Source organism: Synchiropus splendidus, chromosome 3, assembly GCF_027744825.2.
Source record: "Synchiropus splendidus isolate RoL2022-P1 chromosome 3, RoL_Sspl_1.0, whole genome shotgun sequence".
In the NCBI taxonomy this organism is placed as follows: Eukaryota; Metazoa; Chordata; class Actinopteri; order Syngnathiformes; family Callionymidae; genus Synchiropus; species Synchiropus splendidus.
Genome location: NC_071336.1, coordinates 34369304 through 34390690, shown reverse-complemented (window position 1 = coordinate 34390690; position 21387 = coordinate 34369304). Strand labels below are relative to the sequence as shown.

The 21387-nt window shown below is 50.8% G+C and overlaps 2 protein-coding genes across 10 annotated transcripts in view; one reads left to right on the top strand and one right to left on the bottom strand.

The window, feature by feature from the left end:
* kif9 (kinesin family member 9) overlaps nt 1–2689 on the top strand; it is a 28737-nt gene extending 26048 nt beyond the window's left edge. For 3 of the 4 annotated variants that reach the window (XR_008414126.1, XM_053859057.1, XM_053859056.1), the window contains one exon: nt 356–2689. The gene's annotated coding sequence lies outside the window, so the exon portion shown is untranslated. The remainder of the gene's footprint in view (nt 1–355) is intronic. The other variant, XM_053859055.1, reaches the window with a different exon arrangement.
* The window catches only part of scrib (scribble planar cell polarity protein), a 51809-nt gene that overhangs the window by 13368 nt on the left and 17054 nt on the right, over nt 1–21387 (bottom strand). For 4 of the 6 annotated variants that reach the window (XM_053859052.1, XM_053859048.1, XM_053859049.1 and 1 more), the window contains exons 2-26: nt 13738–13855; nt 13597–13675; nt 13158–13247; nt 12911–12967; nt 12427–12490; nt 11536–11610; nt 11324–11468; nt 10632–10750; nt 10365–10564; nt 10125–10291; nt 9729–9856; nt 9536–9661; nt 9242–9424; nt 8794–9174; nt 7651–7713; nt 6284–6373; nt 6131–6208; nt 5725–6042; nt 4000–4080; nt 2629–2856; nt 1257–1367; nt 1010–1186; nt 829–945; nt 549–737; nt 365–484 (exon numbers count right to left, since the gene is read on the bottom strand). In XM_053859052.1, the coding sequence (XP_053715027.1) occupies nt 365–484; nt 549–737; nt 829–945; nt 1010–1186; nt 1257–1367; nt 2629–2856; nt 4000–4080; nt 5725–6042; nt 6131–6208; nt 6284–6373; nt 7651–7713; nt 8794–9174; nt 9242–9424; nt 9536–9661; nt 9729–9856; nt 10125–10291; nt 10365–10564; nt 10632–10750; nt 11324–11468; nt 11536–11610; nt 12427–12490; nt 12911–12967; nt 13158–13247; nt 13597–13675; nt 13738–13855 (3504 nt within the window). Of the gene's footprint in view, nt 1–364; nt 485–548; nt 738–828; nt 946–1009; nt 1187–1256; nt 1368–2525; nt 2547–2628; nt 2857–3999; nt 4081–5724; nt 6043–6130; nt 6209–6283; nt 6374–7650; nt 7714–8793; nt 9175–9241; nt 9425–9535; nt 9662–9728; nt 9857–10124; nt 10292–10364; nt 10565–10631; nt 10751–11323; nt 11469–11535; nt 11611–12426; nt 12491–12910; nt 12968–13157; nt 13248–13596; nt 13676–13737; nt 13856–21387 lie in introns of all 6 variants that reach the window. The other 2 variants (XM_053859050.1, XM_053859051.1) reach the window with 1 other exon arrangement.

Here is a 21387-nt window from a genome sequence, read left to right as displayed (position 1 = left end):
ACATCTCTGCTCAACAACCTCGGGCCGCTGGCTTGCTCTCACATTCCAGGGCAGTTTCCCAAAAGTTAATCTGGACTAGATCAACAGGCGTTCCATCGCAGCTCCGCCTCTAAATCCCCTCTGCTGCGGTGGCAAAGCGCAGCTGAGAGGAAAATGCTGAACTGAATTTTGATTCAGTCATGAGGCGCTTTTACCGGAACATGAACCGTGAGCAGGAGATAAAGAAGGCCTGGCCTGGCCTGGTCTCCCTGAACTTCTAACTCGAGGCACTGACATGGTCTGCGTCCGAGAACTTTCTTGTCAGATTATTTCAAGTTTCTGAACAGAGAAAGTGACTACTCCGTGTCTCCTGCAGGTCTGGTACCTTCTGCATGATGTCCATCTCCTCTGGGCTCAGGTCTCGGTCGATGGAAGAGATGCTCTCCAGACTGTTTTTTCGGACGATCCCCGCCGCGAACGGGTTGGCTATGATGCCCGGAGAGGCCTGCAAGACGAACACCGTGTTGGTACAGAAGAGAAACCTGAATGCATCACTTCCGAGGACTCACTTCCACGGTGGTGACCTTCCGGGGGTCAAAGCCGTCGCACACCAGCATGACCAGCGAGTCCCCGATAGCTCGCAGCACTCGCACCGCCTCCGTGTGCGTCATTCCCAGCAGACTGTGGTTGTTCACTTCCAGGATTCGCATTCCCACTTGCAGCCGTCCGTCTCTGGCTGCAGCGCCGGTGGAGCTGACCTGTAGGAGTGAGGTGGCGCTAGTGAGTCATCACCGGTCACTAGCGGTAGCAACAAAATCATTTCTTTTGTCATTTGTGAGCCGTTAGTACCTTTGATATGAAGACGCCCTCATCTGTCGGGTCGAACGGGTTCCCTGCGTGACCTTTGGCTCCACCTCGGATACTGATGCCCAGCTTCTCTCCCGGCTGCTTCTGGATAACAACTTCCTGTTGGCGGGGTAGTGCATTGTTAGCCAGTTCACAGTGCTACTGTAGCACCCACGTGACTCACCTGCATCCCTGGCGGGGATGGATCCCTCCTCACTAACATTCGAATCTCCTGCTTGTTGGCCAGCAGCGCTCGCACGGCCTCCTGGTGTGTCGCGTGACGGAGGTCGATGTCGTTGACCTCCAAGATTCTGTCACCGACTCGTAGTCCGCTTTGACACGCAAGTCCGTGGGGGATGACCTGGAGAGAAGGATGACCTGTTTGTTGAAAACCATGTGACCACGACAGTAACACAAACAACGGCACGCACCTTGGAGATGAAGACGCCGGGCTCGTTGATGCCGAAGGGGTGGCTGGCGTGGTCACTCCCTCCGACGATGCTGAGACCAAGAGGGCCGCCGGACTTAACCAAAGTGACTTCCTGTCGTTGACGGGAGAGTCGTGCGATTTGTCAGGAGACGTTACCTTCATATTGCTGAGGGAGGTTTCCTACTGAGCTAACAAGGGCTGCATGACCTTTACATTAGCATGGGTCAATATTTGACAAGACAAAAACAGTGACGCCACTATTCTCAGAAATAAAAGTTCTGCGAAACAAATTACATATCGAACAGTGCGCCATTTTTTTTCTGGTTTTAAAATCAGTGGTAAGAAGTGGAACGGCACTTCATGATGTCATGCTTTACAACACAAGTGTCACTGGCTGCCGTTGTGTGTTTTGTTTCCTGTGTAATAAGTGTTGGAGATGCTTTGGAAATGGCAGCTCCAGCGTCTGACTTGGTGAAGCATCGCCACGATTTTGCAGTGATAGATCTGTTAGAGGTATGTCGCCGCTAACGTTAGCTTGGATGCTAGTTTGTTAAGAAGAAATAAGAACACACTCATTAATGTCGTGTCGTTAATGTTGTCGGACACGGTCGATCCTTCAGGTCACTGACTTGTGACACCAGGAGAATGTAAACAGATGGAAGAATGTCCCTGTTGTCATCTTATTCAATTCACACTTTGGTGTCCCGGGAATCTGCCCGCACTTCATCTTCCCTCTCGGTTGCGAGTCGGCTCCGGAGCCTCGGTTTGGAGGATGATCCCTTCCAGTGATGAACGGCAAGTGCCCTCAGCCTCAGGAGTATTGGGACACGCGCGACTTACACGTGAACACGCAGAACCCAGTGTTAGGCTGAGAATTGGGACCGGCCCATAGTCAGTAAATCTCTTAACGTGACAATTCAGTTTACTTGGTACAGGTCGGGTCCCTTTGATGCTACCTCCTAACAACTGCAGCCAAACTGAAACATGATTAAGTGCTTAGCTCGAACAGATAAAAAGCTCTTTTGCTTTGATGCAAAGGTGTGCAACAGAGTTTGTATCGTCTTGCAGCCCAGCTAGCATCACCAACATTACTGGGTGTCAACTACTAGTCGTGCTATTTGGGGAAGACCACACTCTACTTCTAAATCTAACAACACTGCCAAGATGTGAGGAGTGTAGACGCAGTCACACAAAAACAATTCACTGTCAACACGTCGTCTAAACTCCAACACAAAACAGAGGTAAAGCAACTCTAGCCAGGTGTTCGTACCCTGCACCATCCTCTCTGGAACTGGACAGCATCGAGCGGAAGAGAGATTTCAACCTGTGGCTTTCACAAGAATCTGCCGACATGATGATGGCCGGGGACTCACCTCGATGGGGTACTCGTCTTCCATCCTGCCCAGGTGGTTTCCCTGGAGACCGTCTTCTTCCTGATCGGGGGAATCTGAGGGTTCTGGGGGCGGTGGGGAGTGGGCTCGGCCCCGACCTGGTGACGCGTTGGGGTCTCTCTCGACCAGGAGGGCGATGGTGGGGGAGGTGCCGGTAAGAAGCGCTACTGCCTGGTCATGTCTGGCCTCTGTCATGTCTACACCATTGATCTGGATCAAAGTGAAACCAACCAGGCAGGGAGTGAGCCCAGCAGAAGCACACTTGAACGAAGGACACTTGCAGGAAGAGTGGCAGCCACGACATGAAGCAACGCTGGAGGAGACTACTATGCACTATCGCCAGCTTGAGAAGAAGGTCTGACTTGAATGCAACGCATGCCACTACCGTCTTGTTGAGTAGGTCAGTGAGTGTCAGAGTGAAGACATTGACCCCTCAGAGAGAGAGAGTGAATGAGAGACAGAAGAACTAGGAAGTGAAGCCAAGAGTTTCTGCTCGGCGAGCGCACTCCACTCTTCACCCAAGTCGACTCCAAACATGTGAGTCCCCACCGGTCTGGAGTCGGCGGAGGCAGCGAGAGCTTAGAGTGGTCAGGCATGCAGAATCCCTAAGATCTGACAAGCAGAGGTCAGCGCTGACCCGACAGTACCGGCTCCTACCAGCAGTTGAACCCCGCCCCCGGCACCAAAGCCCCTCCACCGCTCAAAGAAACGCATGCAGAGGAGAAAGAGTGAGGAGAAGAAGACTGAAGGGACGGAAGAAACAAGCAGACACTTTTGATAGCAGAAGAGACAGAGGCGAGGTCAACGAAGCAGAGCAGGCGACAGCAGCTGAGCTCTGCAACTGAGGTGGAGACAGCAGCGTCTTCAACAAGGAGACAGGAGTGATGCTCACTGCAATGAGGTGAGGACGCACCGTCCTCGAAGCCAAATCTAAAAACGGTCACTCTTCAGATTTACTGCTGAGTCCTTCAGACTAATTCAGAGTTGTGTCTAGATTTATGTCCAGCAGGGGGCTCTCTGGAGTAGAACATTATTTGGTTTGTTGTGGAGTGGGAAAGCAACAGGCTAATGTCTGAATCAGCAACTGGAAGAGTCGAGATGTTTCAGAGCACTCAGTTGTTCCAGTGGTTTGAGGTACGACTTTTGGGCCGTTTCCTACGTCTGAACTGCCTCAGTACCTGGGAGACATCCAGATCTAGTCTGGCACAGGTTTGAATGACATCATGACCAGCTCAAGCTTGGAGCGGGACGTGTCAGTCCTGCTCCTGGAAATCATCCGAGTGACTTCAGTAAAGGCTGCTGGTTTAAAACTAACCAAACCCATCTCCTTGATTTGGTCCGAGGAATACTCACAGAGAGGACTCTGTCTCCGACACGCAGCGTGCTGTCTCTGTGCGCGGCTCCGCCCTCTGCGATGCGAGAAATGAAGATCCCCTGAGAAGAAAACAACACATTTCAAACGTCTTTCTGCACAAAACTTTCATCATCCAACGGAGTCGCTGTCTAACTGCTGCTGGATCACGGCGAGCGTGAGCTTCTGCAAGAACCTTTCGGGGCTTCAGCTCTCAGGACAAGACGGGGCTGGTGGGAAAATATCTGGTGCAACTGGTTCTCTGGTCGTTACGAAACTCTGTCAAGTGGAAAATGAGTTTGAAGAAAAGTGGGGGGAAAAGACGTTAAAATTGCCAAGGTGCTGCTGCCTCTACAGGCCTGTGACTGACTCCAGAGCCACCACCCACATTTTCAGGAGACTTTACAGTCTAGTGTTGAACTGCTCTCTCATCTGTGACTAAGGAGACATTAGTTCTTGGCCTGGAGACATGTCAAGGGTGTCCCCTACCTCTCACCCTGGGTAGCTGAGAAAGACTCCAGCCCCAGTGACCCCATTAAGATCATGAACGAGTGGACGGATTTCTATGGAGAAAGCTCTGCCACTCAGGTGTCCACAAGGACCGTCAGGAACTAACCCAAACATGACAGGGGAACCACCAGGTTGCCATGCTAGGCGTCATGTGTGCCCACACCCAAAACAGCCCAACATGCTAGCACTTCAAAGACCGTCACTTACAATACAGCAACGTCTGTTAATGTGAGCGTCATCCCCTGGTGAAGAGGATTCACCAGCCGTCCTGAGTGAACCTGATCCAATCGGAATAATGCTTTAGAAAGCTGCATGACAACACAGCAGAAGCAGCGGGTCGTGAAAGCGCCAAGAGTTCTGACGGCACCGGCAGAAAAGACTTACTGCCACCTCAGTCGCGAGTCCTCTTGCCTGTGTTGGCTCCTCCGGCAGCATGTGCCGGGCTCCTGCACTGGCCCAGATATCTCCCTATCTCTGTCCAGCGACTGTGATCGAGTGTCAAGACCAGCTATTCATATCCTGTTACTCGGGTGACTGCTGTAAACATGGCGGCAAGAATAGACGCTTGGGTGTGGAGTCCCACACAAATAGTCCGTTCACAGACTTCAGTGTTGGAGCGTTAAATCATTCAGAGGACAACAAACAACACTGCTCAAGACGGAAGGACGGGAGGCCGGCGAGCTGCTGCTGCCACACATACACAACATCCCGCTACAGTTCCCACCTCTTCATACTAGTATCACATGGTCTGACTAGAAGGCTAGTGAAGACCTGGAGTGAGGAACAGAGCAGAGGTGTTCAATGAGAGGGAGAGGAAGAGAAGAAGAGAGGAACTGGAAAAGGAAATGAGGGAAACCGGGCAGCCCCAGTTTGAGTTGTGCACATGACATCAAGACACAATAATGTCTCATGAGAGCAAACAGCACTGCAAAAGAAAAGCTGCACATTTTTAAAAACAGCACAAACTCAGGTTAGATCTCAGTTCTTTGGCACGTTTTTCTGTTCATTCTGTCCTTGAATCTGCATTTTCTTCCACATTGTTTCTAAGCTCCTTTGTATTACTTTTTGCACTTCATTATATTATTTCTTTTTCATTTTATTGTGATTTTTGTGCAGAGCATGTTTTCTGATTCTGATAAAAAAAGAATCAGAGTTGGGAGTTTCTTCTTCTTTTCAAGATATTCATGCTGAAAATGACAGAAATATCACAAACTTACCGTGTCTCCAGAGCGGTACGGCGTGGACCCCTTGCCTCCCGCAATGCTGAACCCAAGACCCTTGTCGTTGCGGATCAGGCAGGTGGAGAGTCGCTGCTGGGGGCCACTCAAACTGGGCTCCATGTTGAAGGCCAGGCCACTGCTGCGTCGTTCGCGGGGGAAGTAGTCATCCTCCGGCCTCAGCGGCGTGGTCGTGATGGCGTTCTCCGGCTCCACCATACGCTCGCGCAGCACGGACATGGACACGGATGCTCCGGAGCTGCGCAGCGCCTCCACCGCCATGTGGTGCTCGGCTTCGTTGAGGTCGACGCCGTTCACCTGCAGCAAACGGACCAATGTGACATCAAACCTTTGGTCCTCACTCAGACCAGCGTCTCAGCTTCAGACAACTGTTGACTGGCTTCACCTCAAGAAGTTTGTCTCCAACTTTCACTCCCGCGCGAGCGGCTGGACCCTCCTCAGACACTCTGGAGATGAAGATGCCCTGAGCAGTGAGGAGCAAACACATCATCAGCATCGTCTTCTAACCATCACGGTGGTGCAGATGCAGTGGACTCACCTCGTCGTCCCCCTTATACGGAGTGGAACCTTTCCCTCCAGCGATGCTGATGCCCAGACCTCCGGTTTGTCTGACGATGGTGAGGGTGTGCTGCGGGAGGAGGAGGGGGAGTCAACGCGACAAGGCCACAGAACTCCGGACAGTGATGTCCTGACGTGGCCCAATGACCGTCGTCTGACCTCTGAGAGTCTGAAGTCAGGTCACACAGAGAGTATGACAGATGTGCTTCTCCAAGGTTTGAAATTAGAACTTTGCTCTGGAGCAGAAGTGACCACCTGACTTCAGACAAGCAGTGAATCAAGACGAGTCAGAGGGCAGCAGTTTGAGACAGAGTCCTTGGTATAATTGCATGCCATGCAGAAGGTGATGGGAAGGAGAGGGAACAAAGGGGGTGGAGTAAACCCTGACTTACAAGAAGACCGACCCACTGCCTTTAAATGGAGCTGAGGACTAAAAATCATGTTGGCATCAGAAGTGGGATGGTGGCTGCAACGCCTTGTATTGTGCAGGTGAGGGCAGGTTAAGGCCCTTGACAATGTCAACTATTCTGTGGAGCACAAGTGAGAGGGGCATTGTTGGATAGGACGATGCGAAGCACGATCACCTGACTGAATCGGAAGGGTTCACTGTCGAGATGGGGGGAGTGAGGCAACGACCTGATGGTGTCGGCCAGTTCAATGTCGAGACGGGCACGTTGGTGAGGAAACGGCCTCCTGGACTCACTTGAAAAGTCTTCCTGAGGTGCTTGTCTGGCTCAACCCTGACAACGCTAGCATGCTAACATGCAGTATCTTTGTTAGGATGAATCAAGGCTAGCTTGTGTAGCTGAGCGCGAGCATCAACACTGAACACGACTGGTCCAACTTCCTTATTCAAGAGAGTCTTCTGCGATGTAATAAAACCCAGACCCGCATGTTAGAATGGAGGCAGGTGATGGTGAAGCTCAGTCACTCACTTCAAGTGCAGCACAGCAGAGGAAAGGAGCGAAGCAGCAGGAGCTGGCAGGAAGAAGAGACCGGAGGCAGAAACAGATGCTGGACGGCTGCTTTTCCTGATGTTCACTGACATGGCGGTACTTGTGTGGACTTCCATTTCAAAATGGCTTTTGAAACTCTGCGTAGATTAGATGGTCAGCAGATGTTTTTCCTGTGATGGGCTGAAGAGCATCTAGAGCTCCAGACTTAAGTTGATGTCAGATCCATGAGGGACCAGATCGAACGAAGCTTAAACGTCCAGCATCCGTGTTCTGCCACCGCTGCTCCTCTTCAAGGATGGACTGGTGAATAACAGGTGGCTTGTGTGAGCCATGGGTCCACAGAGGGGAGGAGGGTGGATGTGTGGGGAGACAGGAAAGTGAAGGTACAGACCTCTTCCTCCTCAATTCGAGCAGGTTCAATCAGCAGATTATTGACTTGATCAAATGACACCCCCTGTTAGGAACCAGCGAGAGGCATGCGGATTAGTCAGGCCACGATAAACCGTCTCATCCTCTCGTGGAGCTTTTACGTCCACACTCTCACACGCGCACACGCCAGCCACCAGAAGCAAGTCCAGGCAGAGATGGACAGACAACCGAGCTACAGCAGAGAGAGAGACAGAGAGAAGGCAGAAGCTCCAACACCAGGAAACCTGCAGCGCCACACCAGCCGAGTGGATCAGAGTGACAGGAGATGCTAACCAACCAGCAGGCCTGGATGACGTGGGGCGGAAAGCAAACTGAATACGACCACGAGAGGGCCACACTTGCTCTACTGAACTTTAGACAGTGACGTTCGGACAGGTCCCAACTAACTGAGGTTGTTTTCGTCCCTCTGCAACTTCTTTCTTCTGCAGTCGAGCCAAAACAAACGGACCGTCCGGACTCATGACTACACACAACACCGGTCGAGTTCCAGCTCTGCCCACACTTGTTCTGGCTGCTCTGAGGTCAGCCACGCTCACACACACAAACGCACGCACGCACGGACACATCCGATTCCATGACATGATTGACAGACTGATTGGATGATGTCATTGACTCCTGTGATTAATCTCATCAGAAAGTTATGGTCAGGGAGCAGCAGCAGCGGCGGCGCCTGAGCGGAACACACTCGCACTCACGCGGCTACAGGAAGCACATAGCAACGGTGACAGTGCGTGACAGCCTCACGTCTTTGAAACATGAAACAGTGTCAGAGTGAACGACACAGTTGGTGCATATTTGATTCTGTTGACTGAGGGCAGAAATGTGGAAACAGAGGGGTTTTTTTCTGTGAAGAAAGGATTCTACCAGAGTGACAGTCCACTGGAGTGAAGATGAACACACACTATCATTCTGCTTTTGACAAACTTCACACCTTGTTTCACTGTCAATGTTTAGAATTATTGGAACACAAAATCTTGAGAAACCTCGGTAGCCCACGATAGGTTTGCACCAGTTTTTGGAGAGGAAGCATCTGTTGAGCGTCAGGTGTTGGAGAGGAGGTGGAAACCAAATGTGGTCACATGACCAGCATCATGTTGAACCTTACCTTGACTTGGCTGCAGTTGCTTTGGTGCCGTGTGTCGTCCAGGTCTGGCGCCTCCATCCTGTGATGGAGCTGTGGCGTGCCGAAGCTCCGGACCTCGTCCTCGTCATCCTCTTCCTCGTCCTCACCGGTCCGAGTTGGGGAGTGGAGTCCGTCTGGACCGAAGCCCTGCAGTAGCGCAGCCACTGTTTCGGGTTTGGGCAGCTTGGTGATCTTGAAGTGCTTCTTGTAGTGCGGCGTGTCCTTCCTAATAAGACGCTGCTTCTCGGCGGGAAGAGTCAGCCTGCCGTCGTCCTCGTCGCTCCTCTCTCCGTCCTCTTCCTCCTCCTCCTCCTCATCATCTCTGCAGCGGATGATGGGCTCCTCCGCGAAGTGCACGGATGGCTGCAAGAGGGACGTCTGAAGGTCACTGAGAGCGGACAAACCCACGTGAGGGAAATGATTAACACACCTCGATGTATTCAACCTCCATCTCGTCCAGCTCCTCCTCCTCTTCCCCAAAGTGACCGTCCACCACGTCGTCTCTGTGGGAGGACACCGCCTCCCGCCTCTCCTCGTGAGACGCAGCGGACAGTGTGCTGTTGGACACCTGAGAGTCGTGGCTGTGAGCCGACAGGTTGCTGAGGCGCTTCTCCTGAGAGGACAGGAGGTATTTGATGAGACGGGTCAAAGACACATCACTCCTCGCCCTCACTTCAACACCAGTCACATGACCATTTGACTGACAGACGGAGTACAGTCCTACCTGAGGATCAGAAGAGGGATCACCTCCTTCCCCTCGGGACGAGTAGGCCTCGTTCCTGCGCTCCTCGATCACCTTCTTCATCACCTTCAGCTCGCTGGGATGAGGCGTTGCTCGCCGCTGGAGCCCCTGAAACACAGGCAGGAGGTGTCAGAGAACCTGAAGAGCACCAGCAGGAGGCACTGAGGGAACTCACCCTGCGCTCAGCGTCGTCGTCATCGTCATCCCCCGCAGCTTTGGTCTCCTCCTGGAACTGGATCACGGAGACTCTGTTGAGGTTGCTGTCAGTCCAGCTGTCGTCCACACTGTTCTGCAGAAGGTTCTCTGAGGGTAGACAGAGAGAGAGAGAGAGAGAGAGAGAGAGACGTGTTCATCATCTCAGCCCTTCTTTCCTTGCAACCTCCAAACCTTCAGTCCTGCATTGTCTATCCACCTATCCTTCTCCTGGCTCCTCCCAGTGATCCTCCCCCTCGCCTTCCTCCATCGTTCCTGCTTCCTCACCCCTTTTCCTTCTGCATTCATTCCCTCATTTTTTTATCCTTAATATTTTCCTTCCATTCCATTTCTCCGTCCTTCCTCCCTCCCTACTCACCCAGACTTGGCGAGGGCTGCTGAGGCAGCAGGTAGCAGGTCAGAACTTTCTCTCCGGTCCGCTCATCGTCCTCCGTCTGGAACTTGAGCATGGGCTGCGACTGGTTCTCGGCCAGCCACATGGCCTTCAGGTTGAGGTTGGTCAGGGAGAAAGGCAGGTTCTGTAACCTGGACAGAGAGAGGAGACTAGTGTGGACCGGGTTCCGGACACGCTGGACTGAAGGGGTTTTAGGAGGCGCACCTGTTCCCGGCCACGTCCAGCACGTGCAACTCGGTGGCGTCTGCGAGCTCTGACGGGAGCTTGCTGAGGCGGTTGTCTCTCAGAGAGAGGACGTTGAGGCCGGCACAGCCCCCCAACTCTCGTGGGATTCCGCCCAGACGGTTCCGGTCCACGTTCAGGTTGGCCAGCTTCTTCAGCTTTCCCAGCGATCGAGGAAGCGTCTGCCAGAGAGGAACAACGACAAAAGTCAGACAAGCGACGTCCACGAGGACGGCTCCTCTTACGTACCTGGAGAAGGTTCTCGGTCAGAACCAGCTCGGTCAAGTTCTCACACTCTCCTATCGAGTCTGTCAGATGGCTCAGTCGGTTTTGGTCCACTTTCAAGATGGAGAGTTGCTTCAGGCAGCCTGTGGTGGGAACATGTGACCATGTGATTCAGGTTGTGTCCCCCTCCTCTTCTTCTCCATGCTTCATTCATGGTTCTCTCTTCCATTTCCAACATTTCACCACCTTCTATTCATGTCTCAGTCTCTTCCACCCCACATTTCAGACTCCATTCATCCTTCTCTGGTCCTCGCTGCCTTCCACACTCCTTCATCTTTCCTATCCCTTTCCACGCTTCCTTCCTCACAACCCTCATCCTTTCCTTTCTCTCTAGCGTGCCTTTGTTCCTCTACCATCCGTCCACAGATTCTCCTCCATCTCAAACCAAACCTTTCTGCTCTCTCCATCCATCTGCAGTAGTCATGTTTGACCAGAAGAGGGCAGTGGTGGTGTACAGAGCCCTGTCGTCTCACACAAGATGAAGTTGCTGCAGCCTAGCTGAAGCTGTATGTTGTTGCTCAACACGGCTGGTCTTGCAGCAACAGTAAATACACAAGAGCAGAAGGCGAGCAAACTCCTTTTCACAAAAGGAGTTTAGTCCTAGTTTCGGAGAGTCAGAGCAGCAGGTGAAGAGTCTGAGCTCAGGTGCCACTCACCGATGCCATCTGGAACGACCTCCAGCAGGTTCTGTGTGAGCAGCAGGTCTGTCAGCGCCAGGAGCCCGCTGAGCTCGGAGGGAAGCTCCTCCAGACGATTCTCTGACACGTCCAGACACACAAGTCTCCGGAGGTTCCCCAACTCCTGCGACACACACACACATCCTGAGCAACCGTTTCCACGTCAGTTCCTCCATTGACAGACGTCTTACCGGTGGTAATGAGGACAACTGGTTCCGGTCCAGCCACAGCTCCCTCAGGTTGGGCAGAGCACCGAGTGTCTCCGGCTGGTGGACAGGAGAAGACGTGAACTCCTGGCCGTGTCAGAACTTCATGATGGAACATGGCTGTCAGAGTCTCACAGCTTAATAGAAAGTGAAGAGCGTCTGCCAGGGTCACCATGGTGTTGACCATGAGACTAGTGTGCCAAGAGGAGCCCCACAGTGCAGCCTGGTGCGAGGTGGTAATCAAAGCAATGTAAATCCCAGGTCAAACATTACGTTTCAGTGGGTCACACCCACAGGCTCAACACAAGAACCTCAGTTGAACTGAGACTGTCGAAGAGGAAACAAACACAGAGGAACAAAGGATCTGATTGGGGATGACAGGTCCATCAGCATGTCAGATCGAGGACGAGAGTTTACACGAGGACAAAGTAAGTCCTCACACCTGAGCCAAACCAAGTCTCGTCAGACTACCTTGAGGGTGACCTTCACTTGGCACAAACCAAGTGCTTCCCTGGCAGTCAAGGTCAGTGCTTCCACAGGGTTTAAAGCAATCTAACCACATGGGTCTGACTTCAGTCCGGGTCAGACAGAGTGTACTGGTGAGTCCTACAACCCTGATCAGGACATGCATTGTGATCTAGACTGGAAAACTACAGTAAAGTGTTTATCCCAGTCCTGAGGTCTGACTGTTTCAATGTGCAGACAGAAGATTTTCATGTCGACGTCAGGAGGCTTGTCAGCTGTCGAGCTCTTGTTTACATGTTGCTGCTGGGCCCAGTCCGAACTGGGTTCTGCCACGTCACAGCTCAGGAGGAAAGCCAGCGGCTCAACCCAACTGAGGACGTGACTCGGGGTGTTTCTGAGGCAGCCACCTACCAAAACTTCCAGGTCGTTGCTGCCAAGGTCCAGCTGTTCCAGTTTCACCAGGGAGGACAGAGACCTGCGGGACACGTTTGAAGACTCGATTAGAGCACGTCATTGGAAATACTCCAGCACCAACATTTCAGGAATATTTTGAACATGCGAAGAGGATTTTTGAGCTTTTGACTGACAGCTCTATGTTTTTAAACTCAGCTGACACAAGTTTGGGATCATCAGAGGGAGGAGAATCCAACCTCAACATTGATGGAAAACACAGGACAAGTTGCACCTACAGTTAATTCAACAAATTGACGGATAAGGGGTCAACTTCAACCAGGTGGGACCATTCTGGTTCAAATGATCCGCCGCCTGAAGGAAGTAACAGTTGTGGCCCAGCAGGTGTCATGACAAGCTCCCACAATACAGAGCTCATGAGGAGTCTCAAGAGGTCCAGTGAACAGGTCTAAACCACTGAGCAAGGACCAGAGATGGGACTTACGAGGGAAGAGACTTGAGCAGGTTTTCTCGGAGCTCCAGAGTCACCAGGTTGGACAGACTAGAGATCGGGGGAGGACAGAAAAGCAGGGGGTGAGTCAGATGGCAGATCTGGTGATTTGGTGTGATGAGGGGCTCCTCCATCTGTCCGAGCGCCACCGTGGCCCATCGCCCGCCAGACCTCGGAGCCAGGACGACGTTGGTTGGAGACTGTTCAGGAGGAAGGACACGAGAAAGAGCACAGTACTCACTTTCCAATGTCGTTGGGCAAACTCTGCAGCGAGACCTCGTTGAGAGCCAGGTGGGCCAGCGCCCGCAGTTGTGTGAAGCCATCCGGCAACCTGAAGCGGAAACACAACCAGTCAGAGACGCACAGATGGCACAGGTCTACTACCCAAGCTCCACGGGTTGAGAACCGAGGGGGGCGGCCATGACACGTCGCCAGACCGGTCAGGCGAAGCCCGGTGAGCGTTCCGACTGGTGCAACCATTAAACTACACTGAGTTGGATGGGATCATCTTGTCGTGAAGCTGCAGCACCGACCACTACGCCAGTGTCTCACCATGTTTCAAGTAATTTCTCAGTGCATTTTAAGTGAAGTGTAGTTCAGCCTTGTCTAAAAATCCAGAGGCGTGAGACTGTGTTTGATGGAACCAGAATAAAGGGCTGAGCGAGAGGATCGTCTGTCACCTGGAGATGGGGTTCCCACTGAAGTCAGCGATCTCCAGTGACCGGCAGAACTTGATGTTCTCTGGGATCTCTGTGATGTCTGCAGGAGAGAGGAGAGGAACCGTCAGCAGTGGTGGAGATTCAGGACTTTTCTTCACGTACCATTTCTTGATATGTCCAGTTCCACCAGCTGTGTGAAGTTGGCCACCTCAGGAGGAAGTCTCTGGATGACATTGTCGCTCAAGCCCAGCTTCCTCAGGTTATGCAGTCGGAAGAACGGCTGCAAGGAACACAGAAGCAGGCCGGTGTATCATCTCCTTAAATAACCCAGGGAAGTGTAACACCAGTGAACCATGCCAACAAATTACAGCCTGAACACACGATTCATATTTCCCAGCTCCGGTTTCTGTGATTGAAAAGACGCTGAAGACAGTGGGGCCCAGGACGCACATCTCGAAAAAGACTGCGTCACCACGGAAACACTGATCCAAACAAACTTGCTGTGGATTACAGAGCATGAGGAAAAGTTGAGGTCATGCCAAGTGCTTTCACAAGAGGCTTCAGAAACATTCCCCTCGCCGGGTGTGTGTGTGTGTGTGTGTGTGTGTGTGTGTGTGTGTGTGTGTGTGTGTGTGTGTGTGTGTGTGTGTGTGTGTGTGTGTGTGTGTCGTCTGTCATTCAGGCGGACAAGACGAGCTGGCCAGGAGATAAACATCCAGCTATTCAGCTATTAACCCTTCAATCAGTGGCTGGTCCTTCAGCTCACAGAGGACTCAGTGTTTCGCTCGTCCAGTGTCAGTTATGCCAACAAAAGCCTGGCTCTTCGGGAACTTGGAATTGGGGCAAGAATTTTACATTGACTCCGAGTCCACACATTCTCCCCAAATCTTGGGGTATAGAGCTTCACTCATCACCGCCAGTTTGTTTCCAAAACAGATACTCAAGACCAGCTTCTTGGACACAGGAAGCATTCCACGAATGCAACCCTTTTTAAGGTTTACTTTCACTTTCGTCCTCTGCCTTCCTATCAGTCTAAAACACAATGACAATACAGCAACAATGGGCAACACTGAGAGACAGAGACAGAGAGAGAGAGAGACAGAGAGAAAGACAGAGAGACAGAGACAGAGAGAGAGAGAGAAATTTTGTGCTTCATCATAGTACAAGTCACACACACCGTAAATATCTGCTCCACTTCCAAGACCTCCCACCGCCTCCTTGGTTCTACTGTCATTTTCCACCTAAGAAGTCCAGACTCACACAGTCCATCTCCATAATTAACCCGTGGCTCTGAAACCGACCTCTCGTGGTTCTTCTGTCTCCATGTTAAGAGGAGAACTGGACCCGACAACCCTGTTTTACTTTTGGTATCAACCCGTTCAGCTCAGATGGTGCTACTGCCTGGCCCTCTGCTCAACTGTGTTGAACCGAACCAGCGACATAGAACGTTGACACCTGTAAGCTCCAGGACTAAACGCAACCATGCATACACGAGTCTATCGGCAGCATTGCATCCAATCACCAGTTTCTGTCAGGTGAGACTCCGCGTCGAGAAACCACTAATGATTGACGGTCGAATCAATGAGATATATGGAACATTATTCATAGATCTTTAATTTCTGAAAACGCTATGAGCTAAACACTCATGCGCGGCCCAGGACCCCCGTCTAAAATCCCACCATTCAGGTCTAAAAATAACATCTCTGACATGAATCATACCAGCTAGCAACATTCCTGCAAGTGTATGTCACGTGAAGACAAAAATGAGTGGAATGCTTGACGCCGTACTGGGTGGCAGGAGGCTCGTCCTGTTTTCAATGTTTCTGGCAACAAAAACAGACGTACAGGATCTCGCGGTCGTCGAGCACGACATGATGTGGCTTGTCTGTCCTTTCCTAATATTCAAATATCAACCACTGTCAGGCACCACTGACGGAGGTAGTAGGTGTGTTGGAGATCCACCTGAGGCAGGTATCAGGTGGCAAAAACAGGAAACGGGAGCTCAAATGATCCAGTTGGAGGCCAGATGGGAACCGTCAGGACAGGTGGAGGCGAGGAGGAAGGTTGGCACACACGCACACACACGACAGCTCTCAGAGCTGACAGCTCTGCTCCATTTCCAGCACCAGTGAATTACTCTCTTGAGGGGAAACCTTACATCAGAATTACACCCTACAACAGTGACTATTCACTGTGGACTCTCTGACCGGCCGCTTGGGTCCTGCTGGTTCAGCTCCGTCTCCAACAAACTAACCCCAGATAACTATTTCTACCAGAATCAGTGCTGGTTGGCTTGAGTTAACATCCAGTCTTCACATGTTTAAAGAAGAGCAGCAGTTGAAATAAACAAAGAGGTTGATGCACAGGTCAGTGGGTCAACTGCAATAACATGTTGCAGCAGGGGGATTTAGTCATCTGACCAGACCTCTGCGATCAGCGAGCCAGCTCTTACAGGACTGTGTCTGTGTGCCAGTGTGAGGGAGAGTCAGGATGAGTGGAGGTGAGGTCAGCAGGGGGCAGTGTAGAGGAGGCCTGTGGACTTGATGACTGGGGTTGGCAAAAGGGCTGCTTCACTGAGATTATGACCAGCAGACTACATGCAGTTTAAAAGTCAAACTAGTAAACAAAAAGACAACTGACTAACACAGATAGAGATGCACATAGAAACACATGCAAATGAAAACCAACAATAAATCTGCACATGAATGGTGAATGTGATAATGTAAATGCCACTTTTCAGAAAACCCTGTTTCACAAAGCTAAATGATAAACGGAGAGATTGACGTCGACGGGGAGGGTTGTTCACGTGACAGTGCACAGGAAGGTTGCAGACCTTCAGGTTCAGCTCACCAGTAACCAACAAATAAATCTCAACTCCACCCTTTCTGGCCTCAAAATACAATCTGAGTAAGTGAGAAACACACAGCGGTCCGACTGCTGCATCACAGCAAAAGTTTGAACAGACATCATGGCGACGCAGACACTCCTGATGATTCCTGGAGATTCAGTCCCGCGCCATCCGAGTCGATACCAGCGTGTGAGAAGTGGACATCCATTACACGGACACACAGACTGAAGCTGGCCGTTAAGAGCCGGAGAAGAGGCTTTATGAAACATGCATTAATGTGTTAAGAGTCATAAATGCTTTCACCGAGTGTCTGTGAGCGCGGCGTCACCAGAGGTTCCTGTCTCATCAAGTGGGAGCACAAATATTTATCACATTAGCGAGATACAGGGAGGAAACACAGCCGACAGCTGATGCACACATCTGCCGTAGAGCGTTGGTGTTGATCCACAGGAGGTTGTTAGTGCGGCGTCTGTGCGTGCGCAGATGTGAATGGATGTCAAACGTCCGCGTGAGCAACATTCCACTGTCGAAGCAGAGAAGCCGCCGGCCACAGAGGCTGCAGTGTTCCAGTCAAGTGAGTCCATTTAGCGTACGCTTTCCTTCCAATTAGGCCATCGGACGACGGAAAGAGCCGTCTGGAGCCTTGGTCTCATCGGGGGCACGCACGCGCACACGCACCCCTTAACAAGGCAAACGCAGTCAAGCTGGTAAAACTCTGGAAATGTTGGTCCACAGTCAGGCCCCAACATAAAAGTGGTTCCTAGAATGAAACAAGAATTCACTATCTTTCAGACTGTTTCAGGCTGATCCACCTGAAAAGAAGGCCAGAGGTTCCCCAGCCAGAGTAGAAGTCTCGAGACCGTCACAACAGTGTCGCTCAGAGAGCGTGGTGACGTTAGGCCTGCATCATCATCATCAGCATTGCTGACTTGAATTCTTGTCACACATTCCTGCACTTCCAAAACCCTGTTGAGCCACTCTGGCAGATTTCCAGCCTCTTATGATGCAAACAGACCACTGACCCTGCCTGAATGGAGCTGGGCTGAGGGGCTGAAAGCCACTGCAGGGGGGAGGTGGGGCTGTGGGGGGTGTTACAGGCTGGACTCTTCTGTGGCTTAAAGGCTGAGCAGGTTGCAGGCCACTGGACGAACAGCTCAGAGACATGCATGAAGGCAGACCACACTCCTTCGTGTAGCCATGTTTTCGTCCATCCACACTGGACCAAAGTCAACAGAGTTTGCATTTGAGTTTGCCTCCTGCCCGCCCTCCCTCCTCCGCTCCTGCACCGCCCCTTCATTTTCTCCCCCCTCAGCTCTCACTGACCCCTCCTCCTCCTCCCCCTCCTCCTCCTCACTCCCACCCGTCATCCGGGGGATTCCTTCATTGTCTGGAAATAGAAGGATGAAGACTTGAAAGAAAAGAGTTGTGTGAGAGACCGACGGCGGATTATTAACAGAGGAGAAACAAAAGAGACCCACAGAGCAGCAGGACTTCTACAGTGAGCCTCCGACCGCTGACCCACAAACCATTTTAACTGAATAATGGCATTTATGAACAAACCGCAGACCCATTTCACTCCTGCACTTTCCTCACTCTGCTTTATTTCAAGTTCTTGAGCCCAGGAGACGAAGTGTTTAACATTGTTTCACTGCAGCTTTATTTAAATCCAAAGTGCATAAATCCCTTTTAGCATAATGCCGACCTACTGTCACCCACTACACTGGGTTGGAGTCTAGTACATATCAATACCTGGTCATTACCATCCTGAACATTCAGCTTGACAGATATAAGCCTGAAGTCCCACCCAGCTCACCAGAACTGACGAAGGCGTCAGGATAGAAGGCATAACGTCTTCTTTGACTATTACCAGTCCGGTTGCCTTGATTCAAACCTTTTCTGAAACAAGTACACAGTTTATACATACCAGTTTTGCCACTAAAGTAGCATAGCTTCAAATTGTCCAAAATCATATTTGTGATTTTATTTGGATAATTTTAAGCTTTCAAAATAGTTATTGGAAAAATAAATAAAATGTTTGTCTCATGAAATATATGAAATATATTTTTCAACAATAATTCCACTTACACACACCTTTTTTCCGTTGGAAAACAGTTTTAAATCAAATGTGTTTGTATTTAATGGTACTTGAAGAGTCTCCACTTCCAAGTCATGAAATGCTTCAGCAGAATCACCAGCAGGCAGGTGAAGCCGTTTCTAAAGTGAGGACAAAAATCTCTGCACATCATGGCGACACATCAGACACATCGATTCCTCAGCCCACTTCCTGAGGCTACACGTATACACTTCCTGTTTGTGCATGTGAAGTCACCAAGACAACAGCAGACAAGACAAGGTTTTCAAACTCAGACGTGAAGCCGAGCTGGTCTGCATACGTGTCACCTGAGTGACACGTTGAGCAGTGTCCATCTGCCACCAGAACGGCGCCGATTGGGCGTGGTGAAGGGGGAGCGAGCGTAACCTGACAACACTGATGCACTCTCACCTGCACTTTCATCGACAAGGACTGAGATCAAGTCTCTCTAAGCCTGCAGCGCCACCTAACAGCTGTCAGCATGAAATACAACTCGCATCAACAGGTCAAACTTCATCTCTGCTGACGATCCATGGGACATCGCTTCACCCTTTCGATCAAGAGGCAGCAGCAGAAACCAGCGCTTTGATAACCGTGTCTTACGTATTTACAATGTGTCATGAGTGGAGCAGACTGGCAGCCTTGAGTCTAATTTTCCAGTCCATCCAGTCATTCAAGCTGGCGGTGTTGCACATCCCTACCCTGTGGCGGGTGCACGCTCCCTTCTTTTTAACGTTTTTAACGTTTGACAAAAGCTTCGAGAGAAAAGAGGCTTCAAATGCTCCAACAACATCAGCGTATGAAACTTTCTGAGTCATGCTGGGTCAGTGAGAATGGAATTGCGCGATGCAGTAAAGAGATTTCGAGTCAGCAATTCAAAAATAGACGAGTAATCCCTCCAAGTGTTGCCGTATTGGGGGGGCTAATCGCTGCTTTGGGTACTAAAACCGTCACAGTGATAGCAAAGGCCTGAGACACTCTGCGCCCGAGACTGGATCACGGTGGCGCTCATCACGAGGACTGCGCTTCCATCCCGGAGAGCATTTGCAATTCAAAGCAGAATCCAAAGCAGGTGGTGTTGACCTTCATCACTCCTGCGCTTCTCGCTACTGTTTGCTGAAGTTTCAGGTTTCAGAACAGCAGAGCAAGACTGCGCGTCGACGCAGAAGGGCACGTGTCCTCACACTGAACACGGTCGAACACCATGATTCATCTGTGACAATCCTTCTCAACCTCTCCATGGCAAAAAGGGTGCAGTAGAAGCTGGAGGTCTAGATCAGAGACGGCCTCACCAGCAGTTCTCCAACTAAAATGCTTTCCATCTAGATGTTGAGGAAAACCTGCGGAAGCTCAAGGTTCCTTTGTCATGGCAGTGTTGGACAGCTCGCTTGACTGTTAATTACGTTAGAAAACTGGTTGGGAAAACAATTTTACTTCAGTCGGTAGACGACTTTGGGAGTGTTTGTCAGGCTTCATTGCGAGCCTCACTCTAAACCATGCTGCGACGGTCAGTGAGAGAGACCACCAGGCTGCTCAGTTAAAAAAAAAAAAAAAAAAGTCTGCACTTTGCACTGATCAAGTCTGGCAATTCCACAGGCAAACCATCAAAATAAACACATGCCAAACCCGGAACCAAGTTTTCATGGCAGAAAAAAAATCCTTTCATTCTTCAGTTGAAATCCTGCTCATCCTGTGCTCATGAGAAATACCGATGTCGTCATCAAAACAAGTGCATAGGACCTTACATAATTCTTATCTAGTACACTGCAAAGGTCTCAGGGTTGTTGACTCCCAAAATGTCTCTCAGGGTGTGTTTGAGTCAACATTGCAAGGTAAATGATGACGGATCTCGCTGTCAGTCATCTTTGTCTCAGAGCAAACTGTGACTCGCAGTAAAAACAAATATCTTTGACTTTGCATGTGGCACTCATTTGCAGTCAATCTTCATTCCATCCCATAATAATTGATGCAAAGTAGTTCCGAGCGCTGGAACTACCATCGGTGTTCACAGATGACCTGCCATGACTTTTCCAAACAACTCTTCTAAAACCATCCTGACATCACAAACCGGGCTAGGGGTGGGTCTGGGCGTCTGCGAAACATGAAAAAATGGACATCCAAGGTCATGTTCTTTCTACTAACTCACAACCACTTTGTGATGAACACACTTCCAAAACAGCCACATTTTTGGGACTTGATGGGTAGAAAAGTTGAAGGTTCACCGTCTCCTGCGGACATGCGAGGGGTGGGAGTTACCACCCACCAGTGGACAAGAACAATCATTCTGAAACATTTATTGTCGTTGTGCTGCGGCCTTGACGTGCAGACAACACTCGGACAACTGTTACCGTTTGTGTTGCGATTGAGCTGCAACTGCTGACGCTGCCCCGACTCTCACCTCCTCACATGCTCTCCTGATTCTTTCCCACAAACATGACACAAAAGCAGAGGTCTCATTGTTTATGGTCCACAGAGGACGTTTGGTAGTTTCCTGGATGGGCTGGATCCGGTATGTGGAGCGCGGCGTGCCAGCTCTCTGCTTATCCTGCAGTAAAGCTGCGCAGGAAGAATGTTCATGCAGAGCAGTGACCCGGGTCCTCTGCACAGCGGGAACCTGGCAGAAGGAGCGCAACTCTAACCGTCAACTGTCGAGGGCTTTGAAGCACTGTCAACAAAAAGGATTTTGGAAAGAGTATGAAACAAGGCAGTAACACTACTGAGGCCTGCGAGTCCTTTGCCTTCAGCTTCTACACACCACTGCCATTTACATTTAATCTGGCTGGACATCTGCCACCTCAGACTGAGACGCATATAAAAAAATCTACCAGTGTGTGTGAGATCAGCGCTCAAGTTGCTTCTCTACAATCGTCTC